Raw genomic sequence first — 20,309 nt, 5'->3', positions numbered from 1 at the left:
AAAAAAAAAAAAAAAGAACATAAGAATGGTAAAAAAGAATATAAAAGAATAAAAGAAAGGACCACAATACATCAATGCCTAATGAGTTGGATTCACATAGGCAACAGATTTCTACCAGGTGAGTACAAAATTCTTCCCATAACTCGACCATAACTTTTCCCCCCTAATACAAAATTCTTCCCCATATTCTCTTCACTCTAATCACACAGCCTAATGATGCTAAAGAGAACGAAGCTCACATTTAGGTACCATCTTTTAGATTTTAACAACAATTTTGACCATACGACTGGAAGCAATGATCAAATTATCAATTATCAAAAACTAGAACTTCACAAACAGACCTCACCAGCTCTGACCAACACATATGAACCCACTTCTACATCATGCACAGCAACTCTTTTGTACGTCAAATCTGAGAAATGAGGTGCATTATCACCATCCACTTCCAGTACAAGAGCAAAATCTGGATGGTTCTCCTTCAACTCTTTAACATCAATCATTGAGCGACTGGTGAAATACTCTTCCGCTGTATACAAACCACATAAGACAACAAAATATTTAATCTTCTGGCTGAATGAAACTGTATTCAGATGAGTAAGCTTGAGATGTTCACCAATATGGGCCAGATTAAACATTGCAAGAAGTAAGCCCCCTTCCAAGGCATTCCCCATAAATACTGATGCGAAGGCAGCAAGAGCCATGAGGACATGAATATTTACTTTTCCAGCAGTAATATCAATTAGAGCATCAAGTGCTGCTGACACCTGATCAAGTATGATGGCAAGTGGTTAAAAAATACAGAAAAAAAAAATGCGCAAATCCAATCATGGGAGAGAGTGAACTGCCTAAACATATAATAAAATGGCAAATATACATGCAAATATATTATCTATGGAAAGAATGCGCCAGCAAAAAAATTAGAGGATAAGGCGAAATATTAATGTATCATCTTATCATTCAATCCAGGACTTATTGAAGAGTCTTTCATTGGAAAAGAATCTGAATTGCCATTTTTTATTGGATCTGGTTATATGCATACAAGACCCTCTGGCCAAGCAGACCACAAGGAGTTCTAAACCTTAGGGAACTAGAAATGATTTGAGTTTGTAAAAACCATGTAAGCATCTAGTATCATGTCTCAAGATATCATAGCAAGAGGGAAGCAATCAATAGGCTTTCTAACTTGATCAATGTTGTTACCGCTTACTTATTAATTGAATATCTGGATTTGTACACCTGTTTTTAGAGACTGCTATCAATGTTGGCTGATTACTGGGCCCATAGCTGCAGGATTGGTACTTGCCATGTATAATCTAAAACTTCACCATGAATCAGGCTGAATTCACTTCGATCAAAAGAAATACATAAATAAAACCAGACAGAATAATAATACCTAGAAATTTAGGCATGAGTCAAAATTTTGTATGATACTCATAGTGAGAAAACAACTAAATCATTTTCAGCCAATGAGATTCAGGCACTGGATTATTGGGCGGATGGATATCAATGGTCAAACAGCCAGCTTGTAACTGGTGCATATTAGTAACTCTTAAGATAACCCAAGTAGGATTGTTGGAACAGCACGTCGAAACCCAACTCACCAAAATTAGGGTTTTGCAGAAAGACGTAAAGGAGAAAGATTGAATCTTGACACGGAAATGGAGCATATTAGTAAAGTTAAGGCATGTTTGGGGTACAGCACTGGGAGGAAAAGATAACAGCACTGCACATTAGTTGCTCGTTGTTAAGGCACAAAATAGAAAGCATTAGTATGAACAACTAGTTCAATTCTTATTTGTCAGTAGTTGACACTCAAAACACTTCTGGAAGCTCTAGAAGCTGCAAAATGGTACTATTCTAGGTCATTATAAGAAAATAAAACAATACGGCCATAAGCACAGTGAAATAAATTAAGATACTCCCACTGCCAAACATAATTGGATTTGACTAACCATAATGCCTAAGCTACTCAACCTGTAAGAGAATTATTTAACCTTGTTCATGACTCAAAAAATCCTATATAATGACATCAAATTCAACCCTAAGGACATTTTGTGCGGGCCATGCGCTAAAAAATCGAGAGAGAGAGAGAGAGAGAGAGAGAGAATACTGCAAGTTTTAGAAAACTGTGTGACAGTGTTCTGCTCCAAATCACCAGCACATGGTTAAAAATTGGCTACCTCCAAAAATAATTAGAGGAGAGATTGGTTGTGTTTACAAATTCTGCTGGCAAAGCCATGAGAATTAGAAATTGGGGCTACCATAAGGGACTTCCACATGCTTGGTTCCTAAGCAGTTGGATGTTGAGCTTCTCATAACTTATCAACTACCTTATCAAATAGTACAGCAGGTGGTCTGGGCCTTTTTTCCCCCTTACCATGAGAAACAGTAAGTATAAGGTACCTCAGTAAGTCTTCAAACAATAAGGATCATTCATTAGCAGGGAAAACATAAGTAGTAGAGGAACAGGTAAGAACTGCTTCCATCAGTCAAATCCATGTCTATAGAGTACTTTGAGTAATTTTTTGGATAATGCAACTCGTTTACTACCTTGTCAAGGGAAATGTCTGCGGTCCACGTTATTCATTCCTATGTGTAGGTTATATTAGGTGATTCTTCTTTAGTCTTGTGCATTAAAAATTACATCTTCAGCACAGAGGGGGTGGGAATAAAGCACTCAATGATGACAATCTTCGAGAATAATTTCCAAACTCACTACAGTATATCCTTCAACTTATTAATGAAACTTTCATTGGTTAACTGACTTTCAATAACATACATCAAAACTATATATATATATATATATATATATACACACACATAAATTAGACATTCAGTTCAAGAACGAAGCAAATTCTTGGTTGTTTGGTTTTAAAGCGTGTTATATTTCACAGACATCAAAGGATGTATTTCACCAGAAAATAAAATTGTGTCAACAACTTGCCAAAATGTAGGAGTAGAAACGTTAAGCATACCCCGACAAGAGGAAAGGCGACAGCAATGAAGGCGTTCTGTACAGGCTTCATCACTGACTTGGGGAACAAGTAGGGGCAAGCTGCGGCGACAAGAAGCATAGCCGTCGAACAGCAGCACAACTGCAGATGCTCACGAAGGAAATTTGCCAAGTCAATCCATCCAATTGCCTTAGCAAAGCGAAGAACCGCCTCCTGCGACCTGTTCAACACCGGAACTTCGCTTTGGTGATGATCATGGTGGTGATGGTGAGGGTGGGAGTGATGATGGTGCTGCTGGTGGTGATCTTGGTGGCGGTGGTGATGATTGTCGTTGCCTTGAGCAAGACAGGCGATCGTTCGGCACCGTAAGGACGAGGCATGGAAGGGCTTATGAAGGAGATAAGAAAAATCGATTTGTTTATAGACAGGATAATGACTACTGTATGAAGCAATTCTTCTCCTTCTGGAATTAAGCGTACGGAATCCTCTGCTTCCTACTGCAAACGGAAGGGCTTCCATCGTCGCGACCCTTTGGTTTTGAGAGCAGTAAAATCAGGCCATGGCCTGAAGATGTATAGCTCGCTTCAGAGTGAGAGTGGGACAGGGCATCTGACTCTCATGGATTTCCAAAACTTCTGGTCTTCGGTTTCGGATGTTGTTATAACATCCACACCATGTGCTCATCGCAGCCTCCCCCCGGTCAGGTTGTCACGGCTCCCCGCGTTTTGACGTTTTGCGACTTGTGAGTTGTGCCTTGTGAATGGCGAGTTACGAGTTTTGACTCATGAAACCCATTCTACGATCATCTGTGACCTAACAGGTTGTTTGGCGCGCATCCAGCGTATCTGCGCGTGACCGCCTTAAGCTTCGTGCGTGAATGTTTTTGATCATTGGATGCACGTTAGACACTCTGTTGTGTTACAGAGAAATTCAATCATACAAAGATACACAGCCTTAGATGGGCAAACCATGAGTCTTACGGAAGTATTCAACAATGACGGGTATCATGCACTATGAGGTATGGGCCATAGAGTCCATTACTGCTTGTTCACAATGGAAAATACAAGAATATACAAACAAAAACAAATTTACACCACCACATTCCTTTAGAATGAGAGTGGGAGATCCTAAGAGAACACTGCTTATAGCTTGGATCTAACATCAAATTGAATAAAAAGAACAATCTATTGCATGAGGCTCCTCTTCTGTAGGGTTTGAAAGGGGCAAATGTAAACAATTTCCTCCGCTTTCAGCAAAGGTTATTTTTAAGTTTCAAACATATCACCAATATAAAAAAAAAAAAAATAGAATCCCAAATCTGTTGTAAAGGAAAGAGAGTCAAAAGACCTCTTACTCTAACCAAATATGATGGATTTTTTTTTTTCTTATGGTAAAAACCCAAATATGATGGATTACACCATCAAAGACCCATTTACCCACATAGTTATGAATAGAAAAAACCCCCAAAATCATATCCACCCGACCTATCGCGCTGGAAAAAAAAAATTCTTCCTAGGCAGTCCGGATTGGGATCAGATAAATATTGGCCAAAAGAGATGCCGACCCAAACTCGAACCCGATCTCTTAAACCCTGCTCCCAAATAAATCAGGTTTGGCGAGCTGGTTTACGATCCGGCCCACCACCGTCCGCTTCCTAAATCAAATGAATGAGAGAGAATCTGTAGCAAATTAGCAATAGTTAGAATTCGAAATTTGGAATCGAAAGAGGGGGAGTTAACCGTAGTAGCAGAAGCTGACAGATCTCGGCGCCGGAGGTGAGAGGCGATAGAAGACAGACATGCTGCCCACCGTCTCGAAAGGGCGTTCCCCCTCCAGCGTGCGCCACAATCCCGTTTTCCCTCAGTACCTGAGGAGAATCGTTAAGGTTTATATTTTCATCTATCCGTTTTCTTCGCAGATCCTCTCCGTTCCATTTAGATCATTTCTTCGTCTCTCAGTTACAATTTATATTTTGAGTATAAATTTAGGCCAAACGATGTTGTAGTGATCTTGGAGATGCAAAGCATGGATTGAATTGAGGAAATGGCATTCGACCTTACTCAGTATGTTTCTTTATTCCAATGGATTCTTCAGTTATTGCCATTGATCTCTAAGAAAAATCTGCTCATCAATCCATTGTGGTGGATATGTGGGATAACCCTGTTATCCGAGGGTTATGTAGGAAGAGGGGACGTGGCCTATTAGCTCTCTGCTATTGATTAGATTTGGAGAAAGTGTGCCTGTCGAGGTTCTGTAGTCAAATAGTATGTTTGTAAGACATCATGGTAAACCTGAGAAAGTGATTTAAGCACAATTGCATTAGTGTGCTGCTCATTTTTTGGCATTCTCAGTTATTCAAGACGATGTAGGGCCGAAATTATGTGTGAGCATTTTTCTCTTTTAGAGTTGTTTTGGGTTTAGATTGAATTGAATTTTGGGAAAGAGGGTTTGGAGAAGCGAGGATTTTATACTCTTGCAATATAGTGGGGATGATGGAACGAAATTGAATAAAAAAAAACTAAAAAGACATGCAACATTACTGATTTGAAACGGCTCTGGCACTGGTGGTAGATCAGCAAATGCTTAACCAAAGTGTTTAATATAGAAAAATACCCTTTCAACATTAGAAGTTGAAGAACTGATTAATCCTAGATATAGAAAACACAGTGGGACTCCATTTTCAGCCTCCCAAGATGGTTTCTTTGTTTGGAGAATGGTGGGCCATTAGACTAGGCTCAATGAAAATCGAACCCTCCCCTTTACTTTTGCAGTACATGTTAGATTGAAACTCCTCTTAGGGTGCTCTGCTCTGGTTTATGAAAGGATATATTGTTCAGTATTAACTTTCTGTAAAAGGAAAAAGCATCAGATATCAGAGCAACATACATAACGTGGAGTTTGATGGATTTTATGTGATGCTTGGATTGGTGGAGCTAGATGATCTGATGTTTACTTTAACAGATGACTGGTCACTGTTATAATTGTAATTGAGGTTCATAAATTTTTCTTTATCTGTTGACTTTGGGACTTTGAGGTTCTTTGGATTGTTCTAATTGTTTCCTTACCCTGTTCAGTCAGCTAAATTTCAAGTTGGAATTTTATGGTAGCTTCATTCTACTCTGAGAATACATTGTTGGATTTGTGGTTTTTCATTGTCCTTGGCCTTTTTAGGGGGGAAGTTAGATGAGGTGTCTGAGAGTATTGGGATTTTTCAAAATTAAGGCTTTAAGGATCGGCCAATACTTGTCTGGATTCCCAAAAGCCAATCCACTGTTTCAATTGACCAATCAGGTCAATCTGGACCCAGATTGTTTGGAACTTCCAGTTCCCACTTCCAATCCCTTGATCTAGGGCTGGCAAAATTTTGACCGACCTGTCTGATCAATTTTGTCCGATTTGGTTTAAACCAGATCCAGAAATAATTTTCTTGTCCAAAATCAAGGCCCGATTTCCAGATCTGGCATTGCAAGTTCGGTCAATTTGACATCCCTTCACGTGATTAACAAAGGCTTAGTGGTCTAGACAAATATATATATACACATAGGGGTTTTCTACAATAAACATACTTGAAATATTTATAAAGTGCACTGTGTCCGTGTGTAACTGTATAAAGGACAAGAAAATGAGAGTCTGACAAACGTATTCACTTTGGCTTCACATTGAAGGTCCTGTTAATGTTAGCAGCTCTTCCTTCTTTGGCCACATGAAACCACCAGTGATGCCGCAACTTGGATTTCCTAATGGTGGGGTGCTTGTAGTGAAACTGTGATTCAAACAATCAAACAACCAAAGGAGAAACAGATGGTTGGCTAGGGTTTTCACATTTCTCTATTTTCTTTAGCAGTATAAAATTGCGATTTACCCTAATAACAGAACTGTTGAATCATATTGTTCTTAAAAAATACCTTAATCAAGTTCTAGTAGGTTAATTATCCATATATTGATTGGTTGATTCTTGAATGCAGGGTAGAAATAGGTTATTCTAAAATTATTTCGTGGAATGCTTACTTTTGTACTTTCTATTGCTCTTCTTATTTCGTTCATCCTTTTCTTCTTCTTCTTCTTCTTTTTTTTTTTCCCCCTTTTTTCTTTTTGAAGGATGAACTTTTGTTGATATGAGAGGAGAAATCTAGCAAGAGTCAAGGATGTCAATGCTCTGTGCATCCCCTGTGTTGGGATTTCCCTTTTCATGTTAGTCCTCTGTTGAGTAAAATGGAGACATTCTAATTAGGCATAGGTAGGCTGAAGTAAATTTGGGTTGGACGTGAGCGTTGTACCTTGTCAGAAATCCGGGTTTGGTCCAGGTTAGGCAGATAGTCAGAAAAAAGAAATCCAACTTGAAACTGTGTTTGTCCGATTTTTTTCCGGCCCTGCTCCATATAGCTAGACTTCAAGCTGGATTATTGGCTTGGATTAAATTTACATGCTTTTCGCAACCATGAGGTTGCAAGTTACAATTCAATCCAAATTGACCATATAGAAGAGGGGGGGAAGGGGTTCTCTCTACCCTTCTTTTTATTAGAAAAAAAAAATAAAAAAGGGGTGGGGGAGGGCCGAAGGGGAAATGGTTCAACTTCTTAAGGATAAGGTGATATGGGGGCATTGAAATCATTACAGTTTTGGGGTTTTTGTTTTATAATAAGAGCTGACTCTTTTTTGGAAAAATAATAATAGCTAACTTCGACAAACATTTTGGTGTCCTAGCAGGAGGTTGTACTTTTTAGTAAGTTATTATGCCATTGTCGTGAATACTGGCTCTTTTTGCGGAATGATAGCTAGTACCTGATTTATAACATCTATTTCAAGGTTTGGGGGCTTAAAATTAAATGTATTTATATTTTACTGTATTGGAACTTAAATTCCTTAATGAGTTTGTATTCCTCTTGCTCTTTCTTGTTCACGTGGATACTCTCCATTGGGCGTTTTAATCTTTGTCTCATGTTCCTTTTACTGTTTCATTGCAGTGGCAACAAATGGATATTGAGTACACTTTCTGGCAAATGTTCCATCTCTGTACCTCACCAAAAGTTGTGTATGTATCTACCTTCTCCTCCTTCTTTATTTTATTTAATTTTTTTTGTGCGCATGGATCTACCTTCTTTTCCTAGGTTAATTATTTATTCATGCAATAATCTTCTTAACAAGTCAACCCTAGGCAAATAATGAGTCAATTGACGAGTGGAAAGTCAATTGGTCAGGAATTTAACTCATGAGAAAACGATGGCATGGACGTGTCAACAAAGTTTTGAGGATCCAACAGACATTGCCATGTGGCAAAACAAATGTCCATGTAGGAATTACTTCCTGCACTGTGGGTGTGCGAAATCTGTCCTCCTTCCCTTACCCTCCCCCCAATTGCGATCCTGGGGTTGAAAACCCTGTTTGGATTTGCTATGGGTCCACCCAAGTGCCTAATAGGCCAATCATAATGGGAGTGGCAATCTGGAAATTGACCAGAATTTTCAATAGGCAACTTGGTAATTAAATAGGGGAATGGATGGGAGGAATTTCTTATTTATTGATTAAGGGCAGACTAGGCACCAACTAAAATATAGGGCATGGCAGAATTAAGAATAAAGGTAAGGTTAATTATGGAAAGAAGGAATAAAAGGGTAACAAGAACACACACACAATGTATTACTGTCCAGCAAGGCACCTAATGTAAAAATTATACAAAATATATAGAAATCAGAGATGTTGATACGCAAGTGTTGGGAAGTTATATTTGAAGAGATATTGCAAGTGTTTATCTAATAATTTTCTGATTATCTTGTTTGTCACTTTTGCATGTGAAACTGAACAATGGAATACAGCTATCAGCACACTAAGTTCCATAAGCGTAAGTCTGCCTGCCATCCATCAATCATTTGTTAGTTTGATTTGGTTGGTCTTGATGAAACTTTCTTGGTGTATGCTGATGCATGTACTGTTTCCATCCTAATCCTTCTGCTATGGTTGTAAGTCTATATCTTCTGAATGCAACTTTCAGATGCCAAATGATTCTATATGAACATTTTTTTTCCACTGAAAATTTGATCAGTATACAAAGTTTGTAACTGCAGAAGTAGCAAGGAAATTCCCTACCCAGTACAATATAATTCTGTTATCATCACGATCTTTTTGTTATTTTAAGTTGTTTTTATATGTTGGTAATATGTATTGCCTATGTCAGACTTGTACTGAGGTAATAGTTTCTAGATTCATCATATTCTTGGAACGTACTAGGAGTTTCATCAGTACTTGCCATTGACACCTGATTAGCTAAATGTTACAGAAGTTCTTTTCTTTCCTGTGCAAAAACTATGTAAACGCTTCAAATTTGAGATTTTATATATAAGAAAAAGGGATAATTTACTGATTATTACTAATATATTTATCTATAACTTGTACTTGTACTTAATATTTCCTTTTTGTTTATTGCATATGTAATGAGGAGAGCAAATTACGTAGCAAACACGACTTATTAATTTATGCATCCTGCTGCAGTGTTGCTCCCGGTGAAACTTATTTTGGCAATAGCTAACCTTAATCAGCCTTGACTTCCTAGTTTGTTGTCAGATGCATGGATATGACTAAAACCTCAGTTCAACTCTTCTAAGCTTTATCTTGACTAGTTAGGGTCATCTGCGTGAATCCTGTTTCACCATTCCACTAGGTAACACTTGGGCTGCCTGAGCTGGGTTGGGCAATCAATGAATTTTGAATAGGTCCCAGAATGAAACCTGATCCATGGAGTTCAAATTTAAGCCTGATTTTCTCCTGTCCTGGTCCAAGTTGCTCTGAAACACACTTATTTAAATCCATAGTAGTTAACCCCTGGCACCACTTCAAGTAGGTCGTATCACCCTTCTCCTTGCCCTTTTACCACCATGAATTTGCACCAAATCTCCCCCTCTCATTGGTGCATTTGTGGTCTCTGTTGCACATATTTGAACCTCAATCAAACTTTCTTCATTTTTTTTCCCTGATGGGATAGAAATTATTTAAACTGGATTTTTCAGTTGCTGGTTTATATTTCATTTTATCAGTTATCTTCTGTTTTAGATTATTTGATTTTGGAAGTTTTTGCTTAATCAGAAAAATACTTTTATGTTTTGTGTTTTCATTTGAAACCCCACCTCTTTTGAATTAGGTTTTCGCTTATCAAGTTGAAATTTGTCATAGCATCTGTCCAAGTCAGTGTAGCGGGGTGTGCTTAGTATGTGTCCCTGCTTAAGTATCATAAAAAGGCCGTTACCCAGTGCACAAAGGCTTCCCGCACTTAAGCAGGGTTCTGGGAGGATATATAGGTAGACAGCTTTACCCCCTTTACGAAGAGGCTAGTTCCCAGGACTTGAACCCGCACCACTGCGCAGGAGGAAAGAGCCCTTTGCCATTGCTCCAAGCAACGACCCCTGCTTAAGTGCGGGGTTCTGGGAGGGTATTTAGGTAGACAGTCCCTCCTTAAGTATCATAACATCAAAAAATGGAACTTAAGCAACTCTTGTAGAAGGGTAGAGCCATGTAAAATTCCAAAAGAGACTCCACAATACACTTATGTTCTTCAAACACCTCTTTTTTGTTTGATAAATGACCAAATTTGTTTAAAAATTTGAAAGCATACTGGAAATATAAATATAAAATAAAGCCAAGTAATAACAAAAGTCTGGAGGTGGTGGGACTTTGATGCAGGTACATTTAGCTTCTTTTTTAAGTTCTCAGTTGTTTTTTTGAGTTGGTTGGGATTCCTTTGGTGATAGCTTGATAAGTACCCATGGATCAACTTTTTTCTTTTTGGGTGAATTTATAAATGCATTAAAAGAAGGGGGAGAGAGAATATATCCACTAAGGGAGATTACAAACCCTATAAGGGTTACCAAAGTCCAAAAAAGACAGCATCCAAGGCCCAGTGGGCTTGAGGAGTGGAAGACATGTCATTTGAGACATGTCTAATACAACATGAAGTCCACATGGGCAAAGTAAAAAGTGCCAAAAGCCCAATCAAAATCAAAAGCCCACATGGGCTGAACAAGAACCCAGAAGCCCAAAAGAGGAGGGGCAAACGGGGAAAAATGAGGTAGGGTTCCACCAAACCCTACCAGCAGGTCTCATCACTTCAGCTTTCCCCCGTCAAGACGAGAATTGAAGTGCCAGAAGAAAAGTCTGGCATGGCGGCGGAGTGCGGGCCTTGCGGAGGGCCACGGCCAAGAGGGAAGCTGGCCTCGCGGAAGAGACAGCCGTGAAGAGGGCACCGGCCTTACTGAGGGCATCGGCGAGTTGCTGTCGACCGAGCATGCCAAGAGATGACACAAATGATTCGACCAGAGACGTGGAGAAAGGTCTACCAAGGATCCGGAAGAGCATGGCGAGTCAGCGGCACAAAGACACTCTAACAGTGCGGCGACTCTAGGATGAGCAGCCACATGCCTAGCGAGCATCGGCGGAGAGGGGGGAGAGGAGCCAATGAAGGACTAGGAGCAGGCCGGAGCAGCAATAGACGGCAACAAAGCAATACCCTCAAAGCAGTGGCAGTCCCAGAGGACGTCGGCGGAAGAGGAAGCCAACGAATCGAGGAGTAGCAGAGGCAAGCCCAGAGGACGCCGGCAGAAGAGGGGGCCAACGAGACCATCAGGGAGGATCCTGGCAAGACCAACACCAGATCTAAGTCAAGGCGGGAGGGAGAGAATGGGGAGATGGCGAGGGGTGGATCACTACTTCCCAGACGTGCAAGACCGGAAAAGAAGAAGAAGAAGAAGAAGAGGAAGAAGAAGAAGAAGAAGAAGGAAAGGTTCAGAGGAAGATCGTGAAGAAGAAGGAAAGGAGAGCAGAGGATGAGGGGAGAGGGAGAGGGAGAGGGAGAGGGAGAGGGAGAGGGAGAGGGAGAGGACGAGAGAAGAAGAAGAAGAAGAAGAAGAAGAAAGGATGGGGAGGGGGGAGTAGCCTGGCTCAAGTGACGGCACTGTTTTGAGGTTCTCGCAATCTTTTAGGGTTTTTTCTCTCCGATGGATCAACTTTAGTTATTGGTTCTGATGGTTTTGTTTTTGTTAGGGGTTGGAATTCTTACTTGCTCATCATGATGTCTGCTTTGGTGTGAAGTCTGGTCCCATCTGTGGTTCAACATTGTTTCTTTTCCTTTTGGGACTTGGGCTAGGATTTGGGTGCTCTCCATTTGTTTTACTGCTCTCTTTTCTCCAAATAAAATCTATTGTTGCTCAGCTGGGGGGTGGGGGAGAAAAACCAAGCACCACAAGGAAAAAAGATGAAAAAAACAAGGAGCATGCACAAAAAGTAAAAACAGAAACAGACTTGAATAACAGTGCTGAACTAAAATACTGCCCCACAACAAACCAACTAATAATTTGGGAAGCTTTCATGTTCCCTTCTTTTCTTCCACCTTTATTTTTTTCCTCTAGGATTTGTTTTATCCTTCATAATTTGTCTCCTCTATGATATAACAAAGAAAGATCAAACCATGTCTGCTGCAATCACTGAAGAACTTCTCCATGATCTAAAACATTAATGCCACTTTGCGTTTTTTTCTTCAACAACTGCTTGAACAAAGGGAAATCTATAGAACTCCTGTGACCAAAAAAAAAAATGATGACAATATCTCAGATCTAGAGCTGTTTTTGTTTTTGGGTGGGCCATTCTGCAAGTGGAGCTCCAGGCCACATTTACAACTCACCTTGTTAATCTATTCTGATAAATATAAAATTCTCCTTCACCATTACTAGACTCCTTTTCTTTCATTTATTTATATTTAATAAATACAATTTCTTGACTCTTCCATGACTCGCCAAAGTCATTTTTTTTTTTTTGGGTGGGAAGAGTTGAGTCACAAAAAAGCTGGTTTTCCAACCATGGTTTACAGTGCTGCTTCTTAGTGTATGTGCTGATGTGCATCTGCTAGAAAATTTGAAATAGAAAACAACTGTCTCTCTTTCAATAATTGTTTGATGTTTTGGACTTTCTTGGTTGTTGATTTCAGAAACCAAGAACCAGTGGGCACGAGATGATCCTGCTTTTGTTGTAATATGTTGTCTACTCTTGGTAGTTGCAACTTCAGCTTATTGTGTAGCGTAAGTTCCTCTTATACTTGAAACTCATAGGATGTATCCAAGGTAGAGGTGAATACTGTCTATCCGTCCAGTATATCTAACATGTATTAAACTGCCATAATTTTCTTAGAAAATAATGGAAACTAATTTGTCATGAAAAATATGACTTGAAGGATTTGAAGTTCTATCACTATATCTCTTAAAAAAGATAGAAAGAACTCATCCAAGGAGGAAGCTAAGCTGTGGTTTTGAACTGAGCCCCTTTCCTAAATATATATTCCATCTTAGTTTTTAAGTTTAGTCCAGTGGAAAATCTCCAAGATTTTTCTCACCTAAGGACTCTTGAAAGCAAGAGTTATGACATGAAGAATCATCTGCAAAATGATTCTCACAGCATGTTAAATTCTGGAAACCATTCTAAACCCATTTCCAAACTCTTCTTGTTCCAACCTTGGCTCAATTCTTTTTGTGAAAATGGATATAATTTGCATATGTTGCCTTCTTTCATTTACATAAAAATGATTGCCACTTGCCCATGTTAATCGTGATTCGGCTTTTGCTTACATTTATTTCAGGTATGATCATAGTGTGGCTCATGCTGTTTTCACAGTTACATCAGTCCTGTTTTTTCATTTCTTCATAGCTGGAATGCTACTGGCAACATGTTGTTGGTAAGGCTTAGCTGTCAAGATATACATTTGTATATTTTTTCTATTATCAAATATCTGAAATGAATGATTTGAACTACTTTTCTTCTGTATGGCTCTGTTTTTGCCCATCTATTTTGTGTTGGATGCTTTTAATTTCTTTTCTAGGTAATTATACTTAAGATTGATTCTCTTCCAAACAGAACTTAACCACATCAGTGGATTTATTTTTGCTTAGCTTGGGGGCTACCCTCCAGTGCAATGTTGAAAACTCAAAAATGCCAACATGCATAATTGGGTTCGAGTATGAGGGTGGCTATTTCATGCAAAAATGCTGAATCTTAGGATCACCTGTAGTTAGGGGTGCAACAAGGCCGGGTTGGGTTAGGTTTCTTAAAACCCTAGCCCAACCCTAAGTCCCCTTAACTAGGCCCAAACCCGCCCTGACCCTAACTCAGGGCTTCAAAACTTCAACCCTGGCCCTACCCTTTAGGGTGCAGCCCATCCCTTATCTACCCTGATTGGCCCTGATTTTTCAGGTCGGGCAGGGATGACCCTAACCCTGACCCTGACCCTGACCCTGATTGACACTGACCCTGACCTTGGTTTGCCATCAAGGGCTGGTTATACCTTAACCCTGACCCTCTGACCTTGCAAAATATGAAATAACTTAAAAATAAAAAAGATTCATAATAAAAAGGAGATAACATATACAAAGTTACAAATTACTTGTCATGAGGAGATCATCCAAAAGTAAACATTCAAACAATACAAATAACTCCAACTATTATGGTAAACAAAGAGGAGATCATCCTAAGAAAGCAAAGAATCCAAAAAATTTCAATTATTTGTCATGATAAACAAAGAGATCATCCTAATAAGGCAAACAATTTGAGATCGGTGAGAAGATATATTAGGAGTTTTGAGGTGTCAATGATTCAATGTCAAACAATATATAAAATTAGGTTAAATTCAAGGTTAACATCAAGGACACAACCAGGGTCGACATTAAGGGCAAAAATCAAGGCCGGGTTGGGCCAAAACCAGGGTAAAAAAATCAGGGTTGGGTTCAGGGCGGGCCAAAGACATCAACCCTTACCCGCCCTAACCCTAACTCGGGGTCAGAAATTTTAGGGTAGGGCTGGCCCTCAAGGCCAAAAATTTTGGGTCGGCACTTGTTTTGGATCAGGGTGGGCCAAGGGTGGGTTCAGACCGTTAGGGCCAAACTTGCACCCCTACCGGGACACTGAAAACACAACAGGGTCTACTCCATGTGTTTTTGAAAGAACATGATTAAATATTAGGTCAATTCATGTCCGATGGGTCTTTAATGTTGGTGAGGGCTCAGGCATTCAGTTTTGAGAAGATGAATTATGAGAAGATGGTATATTTCTGAAATTTACCCACGGTTGTACATTGTTTGTAACCAAAGGGATTATGGCTAGCCAGGTATTTGAAGCAGCTAATACCTTAAGTGCTTAATTGTTGCCTGTGTACTGGTGTTCAGAAGAGCTTTACTTGATTTTGAGATTGACCAGCATGCAAGCCATCTTGAGTTTGCAAACCATTTATATTGATGTGATGTCATGTGATAGGAGATAAAAAGATGGCATTCGGTCAGTTCTCAGTGAAAGCATGTTATGACTTTCTCTAGAAAGGATTCCGATATTTGTGACTGGCTATTATTTGGAGGTGCCTTGCTCCTCTACTGGGTTGCCTTTTTTGCTTGGAGTCTATCCTTAACAAGTCAATTACCTAAGCCACAAGGAGGAAGAATCTGCTAGGCGCATGCTTGTACTTGGTGAATGGGGCATTTGTATTGATGATGTTAACATCAGGGGACTTGGTGATCATCTTTGTCATAAATACATATATTTGTTGTTTTTCTTGGTAAAAGGTTTGTTGGGTGGCTCATCTAATTGTGCCACGTGGAATGATGATGTGGCAATTACAACCATTGGATGTCTTGGGGTTGGTCTGGATTGGCCACATGTTAAATTTCAACCTCAATTTCACCCACCTAAGTCCATGCACTCCCTTGTGGTCCACATACCCTTTTGGTAGTCCAAGATTTTCATTGCTTTGTTTTGTCACTTGGAAATCTCCATTTAGGTTGAAATTGGACATGTGAGCGGTTAGTATGTCTATCCACTATGTCAGCTCCACCTGACATGCCACTTGGTAGAAATAGGCAAAGCCACCCGCCAACCTTTCCCCTTCTTTATTGCCTTGTATTCTATTTGCTGTATAAGTTTTTGCGGATCATCTTCATCATCATCATTATCAATAAAAATAATAAAAAGAACAACCATAACAATGGTAAGTCGGCTTTGATATGCTTATCAATGGCGTCCCATTTGGGATGATGTGGCAATTCTGACCTTTGGATGGAGAATTCATGGTCTGGATTATCCACATGTGGAATGATGATGTGGCATGCATCCCCTTGTACGTCCATACGCACCTATAGTACTCCAACCACTATTGTGTACTCTTACATAATCCTGAATTTTGAAAGCTCTATTTTGCTACTTGCCAAACTCTGTTTGGGCTGAAATTTGACATGTGAGCAGGGGGTCTTCAGGCAATGTTAGAAATTTTGGATTTCAATGGGATTTTGACCCTTGCAAAAACCTAACATTTTGGTGAAATTTCGGTAAATTTTGCTACTCATCATTTCTACCCTCATTGTAACCGAAATTTAGACATTTCGATCTAAATTTCTAACGAATCCTTGGGTCTATCTACAAAATTTGGGTTGCACCTAATCTGCAATGTCGCAGCTATTTGGGCCGCATATTGAAGTGGCCCATTATAAATGTTTTGCCCTGATAATAACAATACCAATACAATCAAAACACAATAACAATATAAATACCTATAACTATAGTAATAATAATAATAATAATCAACCAAGTGTTTAACCAAACATATATACACGGAATTGGGTAGGTTTCTCAACGCCCTCAATAATGCAAAATCACTTAAGTAGGCATACTAAAGAGAGATGTGTATGAAATAATGTGTATTTACAACAGAACTGAGTATATTATGCATGTATGCGTGTAACAAATAATAGGTTAGGGCACTTTAGATTATATAGAAGAGAGTAGGTGTATTTTATATTCTCTAAACGAGAGAGAAACACTAAGAACTACCAATGACAATGAACTTTAGATATTTCATTTATTTGTGAAGATCCTATTGAGTCTCAGCACTTTTGAGTTATTTTAATAGAACCCTCCATGCGCCTGCAGGTTCCTGACAAATACTTATCTTCGTGAGGAGGTCGCCAGCAGTCATGCTGTTGAGCAGCGGGTTGAATGGCAAGTCATGGAACTTTACTTTCTTCTGTTGGAAAATATGCTAGTTACAGCAGCTTAACTGAATTTTGACCGAATGGTGATGGTTGTTTCTTATTCTTCAGAAATATGAAATTTATTTACCTTATTTTTCACACAGCTTAACATATGCTTATACACTCCATAATGGCAGCTGGCATTAAAGCCTTTAGCTGCACTGTTTGAACATCAAAACTGGCTTGACTCTAAGCAGTTGGTTCAGTTGAGTCATTACTGGTCAAGTGGTCTTATTTTTGTTTTATCATGTTATTCATTTATATGATATTCTTTCCTTTCCATGCAGAAAATGTTGATGAAAAAGAATTCTTATGATCATTACTACCAAATTATTTAGAGTTGGATGGAATGCATTGGGTTTTACTTTCAAAATATAGGTTTAGTTCATATTAATTGAATCAAAGAAATAGGATTAATAGAGACCAAAGGTTAGGCCAAAAATGACTTGGGAAGAAGGAGATGATTTGCTTTGTATTTGACAAAAACATGGTTTTTTAACAGTTGAATGGGAAACAAGATCCATTTATCTGAGTTGTGATAAGGCTTTTTTGGGTTGATTTGAGCTTTTGAAATAGGATTAACATCTTATGAAACTTCAGATTTGCATGTCTGTGTTTTGAAGGGTGAAGGCATAAACGACATTAGTGGGAACAATATATGCCCCATGGAGAGATGTATAACAACCTCAATGGGTGTGTTGTGGCAAAGACAGTGGTTGTTGAATTTCTATACTGAAGTTATCTTTGTATGGACATCACATCTTGTTTGATCTATTGCTATCCAGTTCTGCATGCAAATAGACCTAATTGATCTGTAATTCTATTCTACTTGTCAAACTCATCCTAGAAAGGAACTCTACTTTTTCTTTTTGGGTGGGTAAAAGATTGCTATTCTCATAGTTTCCTGTGCTGGTAAAAGCTTTCAATTTTACTGCTCTTATTTTTGGGTCACCACCATCGCCCTGCAACTCTTAGTAGGATGGATCTTAATGTGTTTGTAAAATTGGATTCAACAGTTTCCTTATTTTAGGCTTTTTGAGAATTAATATTGAAACATTGATTGTTATTTGCTGACTCCCCGCCTCACCCTGTTTCTATTCTGTGAAGGTTGTATGCGTTTGATGTGCACTGCAACTCTTTCTTCCCACTGTTCGTCATGCTTTATGGTAATTGTTAATTTGTGGTTACTGTGAGAAAAATTCAAATAATTATTTGTTCCAGGATGTTAATGAACTTTTGGTTGTGCCAGTGATCCAGTATTTTTTGTCACCTCTCTTGGTTGCACATGGTTTCTTCCCGGTGTTGCTATCAAATTTGCTTTTCATGGCAGCAGTCTCTTATTACCACTACCTCAACTTTTTAGGATATGATGGTAAGCAAATCCTATGAGGTTTATTTATACATTTAGGGGGAAATAATGGGTTGAAATGGGAGGACATTTTCTGTCAGCTGTACACAGCATTTGTTGGGGTTGCACCACTTCTTGCAATCACCTATCTAGTAGACACCAAAAGTCATCAGTTTAGATGGGTGATTGCTGAAGGGATTCCATTTATCAGAACCACTGAACGGTGGGTCTGGCTAAAGAGAATTGCACCTTCCTTCCATATTTTGCTAATGCATTTCTTGTTTAATTAATTTTAATTGATGAGAGTAATATATAAAACTCTGATTATGCTTTGTTACATTCACTGCAGTACTACCCTTTTTGGAGAAAACTACCTTCTTCTTGTACCCGATTAGTCTTATCATTATCCTTTCTCCTCTCCGTAAGTACATGTACTATCGAATTTGATTTTGTTCAGCAACATGAGGCAACAGATAATCAACCTATTTCTTGCTTTGCAGTGATTCTCGGTGGTTTCAACCCGACAAGATATGTTATGAGCATCTATTTTGGCTAATAACTTGATATCAGTGGTGACCCAACAAAGCATATTGTCAGAGACAGCTGACAGACGCGAATTTGAACAGAGGGAGTATGGAATTGGTTTGCTTTGATGGGAATTTTGATGATTCTTTTACATGTAAAGAGGAAAGTACCAAATGAAAATTTCTCATAACCCTAATTGTTACTTTATATTTGGATCAATTAGAGATTGAGGGACATTGTAGACAATGTAGCATAATAGTAGATATGAAGGACAAGAATTGTATGATTTACCCCTCCCCCAAAGAAAAAGAGGAAAGAGAGCAAGGCATTAAACTTCATTTTAAATCAGATTTGGTAGGAAATGCAGAATATCAATGTTGTGTTCTGAGATGCAGGGTTGCCCTTATTTTGGAACGTTTGCACATTTCTGTGTTTAAATCTAACACTGGAAACATGGTACATCAAAGACTATTAAACTTCGCAATTAAACAGAATTAAGAATTTCTATGAGCTTTCCCATGAATGGCAATGGCATGGGCATACATGTTTTTAATTTGTTTCAGCCAATTGAACGAATTAAGAATTTTTGAGAGGGCCAAGTTCTCCTTCAGCTATGGTGAATCAGGCATTCCTTGCCACTGCCATCGGTCCTGATGATTGGAAAATTTGTTTTTTGGTGTACAACATCTGATTGGATTAAGGGGAGGGAGGGGGGGTTTACCCCTACAATAGGGTATGAGAGTTTATGACATGAGAATCTAATCACCAGGTTTTCACATTTTAGAAATATGAACCATTTATCAAAATTTGGTTCCATATTTTGAAGGAGGGAGAGGGATAGATATGCTGGAGATATCAAGTCTGATAGTGGATAGCACCAATAGGATTACATGATTGAATATCATTCAACAAGGATATGAGATTATTTCAGAAAAAGGGGAAAGAGAGATGGACACAATTGGTCCTAACATTCTTGACATCGGCGGCATACCCAACCTTTTCCCTTTGAATATCTAGCAAAAATTTTGCCACTTTTTTTCCTTTTTAATAATAATAGTTCAAGTGTTCTCGGTGTGAAACTCAGACCCGTTGACAAATATATACATTAAAAAAAAAATTATAATGTAACCATTTTAAGAATTGGAAAAGGGAAAACTCTTTGATGAGAGACGGTCGACAAAGCATTAGTTGGAAAATACTCTTAATAATTCTCCAAGTTAATGCAAATTAAACCTTGGAAACTTATATTGGCAAAATATATAGGGATGCAGTACATTAAAACATAAATTAGTGTATAAGTGATTTACAGATAATTACAACTGCCAACTTATGCAGAGCGATTGATGGATCTGCAAGTGACGGGCATAAGAGAATGAAGAAAGGAGAAAGTGAAGGTCAGTTGTTCTGAGACTGTAACCAATAACTTGGAGAGAGAGGGAG

The 20,309-nt window shown here is 38.8% G+C and overlaps 2 protein-coding genes across 2 annotated transcripts in view; one reads left to right on the top strand and one right to left on the bottom strand.

Annotated features, from left to right (window-relative positions):
* Positions 1-3,914, bottom strand: part of LOC122057490 (probable cadmium/zinc-transporting ATPase HMA1, chloroplastic) — a 7,594-nt gene extending 3,680 nt beyond the window's left edge. The window contains exons 1-3 of the mRNA XM_042619607.1: positions 2,976-3,914; positions 614-764; positions 342-526 (exon numbers count right to left, since the gene is read on the bottom strand). Of these exons, the coding sequence (XP_042475541.1) occupies positions 342-526; positions 614-764; positions 2,976-3,473 (834 nt within the window). The 5' untranslated portion in view covers positions 3,474-3,914. The remainder of the gene's footprint in view (positions 1-341; positions 527-613; positions 765-2,975) is intronic.
* Positions 3,915-4,522: 608 nt separating this feature from the next.
* On the top strand, positions 4,523-19,214 carry LOC122057117 (protein unc-50 homolog). Its single transcript, XM_042619119.1, has 10 exons — positions 4,523-4,839; positions 7,919-7,986; positions 8,768-8,793; positions 12,922-13,012; positions 13,567-13,662; positions 16,896-16,964; positions 18,104-18,162; positions 18,246-18,368; positions 18,694-18,765; positions 18,845-19,214. The coding sequence occupies exons 1-10, from the start codon at positions 4,753-4,755 to the stop codon at positions 18,898-18,900; spliced, it is 747 nt and encodes a 248-aa protein (XP_042475053.1). The 5' UTR covers positions 4,523-4,752; the 3' UTR covers positions 18,901-19,214.
* The last annotated feature ends 1,095 nt before the right edge of the window (positions 19,215-20,309 follow it).

This window comes from Macadamia integrifolia, chromosome 12, assembly GCF_013358625.1.
Source record: "Macadamia integrifolia cultivar HAES 741 chromosome 12, SCU_Mint_v3, whole genome shotgun sequence".
Taxonomy (NCBI): Eukaryota; Viridiplantae; Streptophyta; class Magnoliopsida; order Proteales; family Proteaceae; genus Macadamia; species Macadamia integrifolia.
This window is presented reverse-complemented; position numbering and strand designations above follow the sequence as displayed.

Bases quoted from the DNA above. Each gene is read 5' to 3' on its own strand.
- LOC122057117 (XM_042619119.1), top strand. From the start codon at position 4,753: ATGCTGCCCACCGTCTCGAAAGGGCGTTCCCCCTCCAGCGTGCGCCAC. The intron at 4,840-7,918 runs GTTTATATTTTC...GTTTCATTGCAG, and splicing joins ACCTGAGGAGAATCGTTAAG to TGGCAACAAATGGATATTGA. The intron at 8,794-12,921 runs GTAAGTCTGCCT...TGTTGATTTCAG, and splicing joins GCACACTAAGTTCCATAAGC to AAACCAAGAACCAGTGGGCA.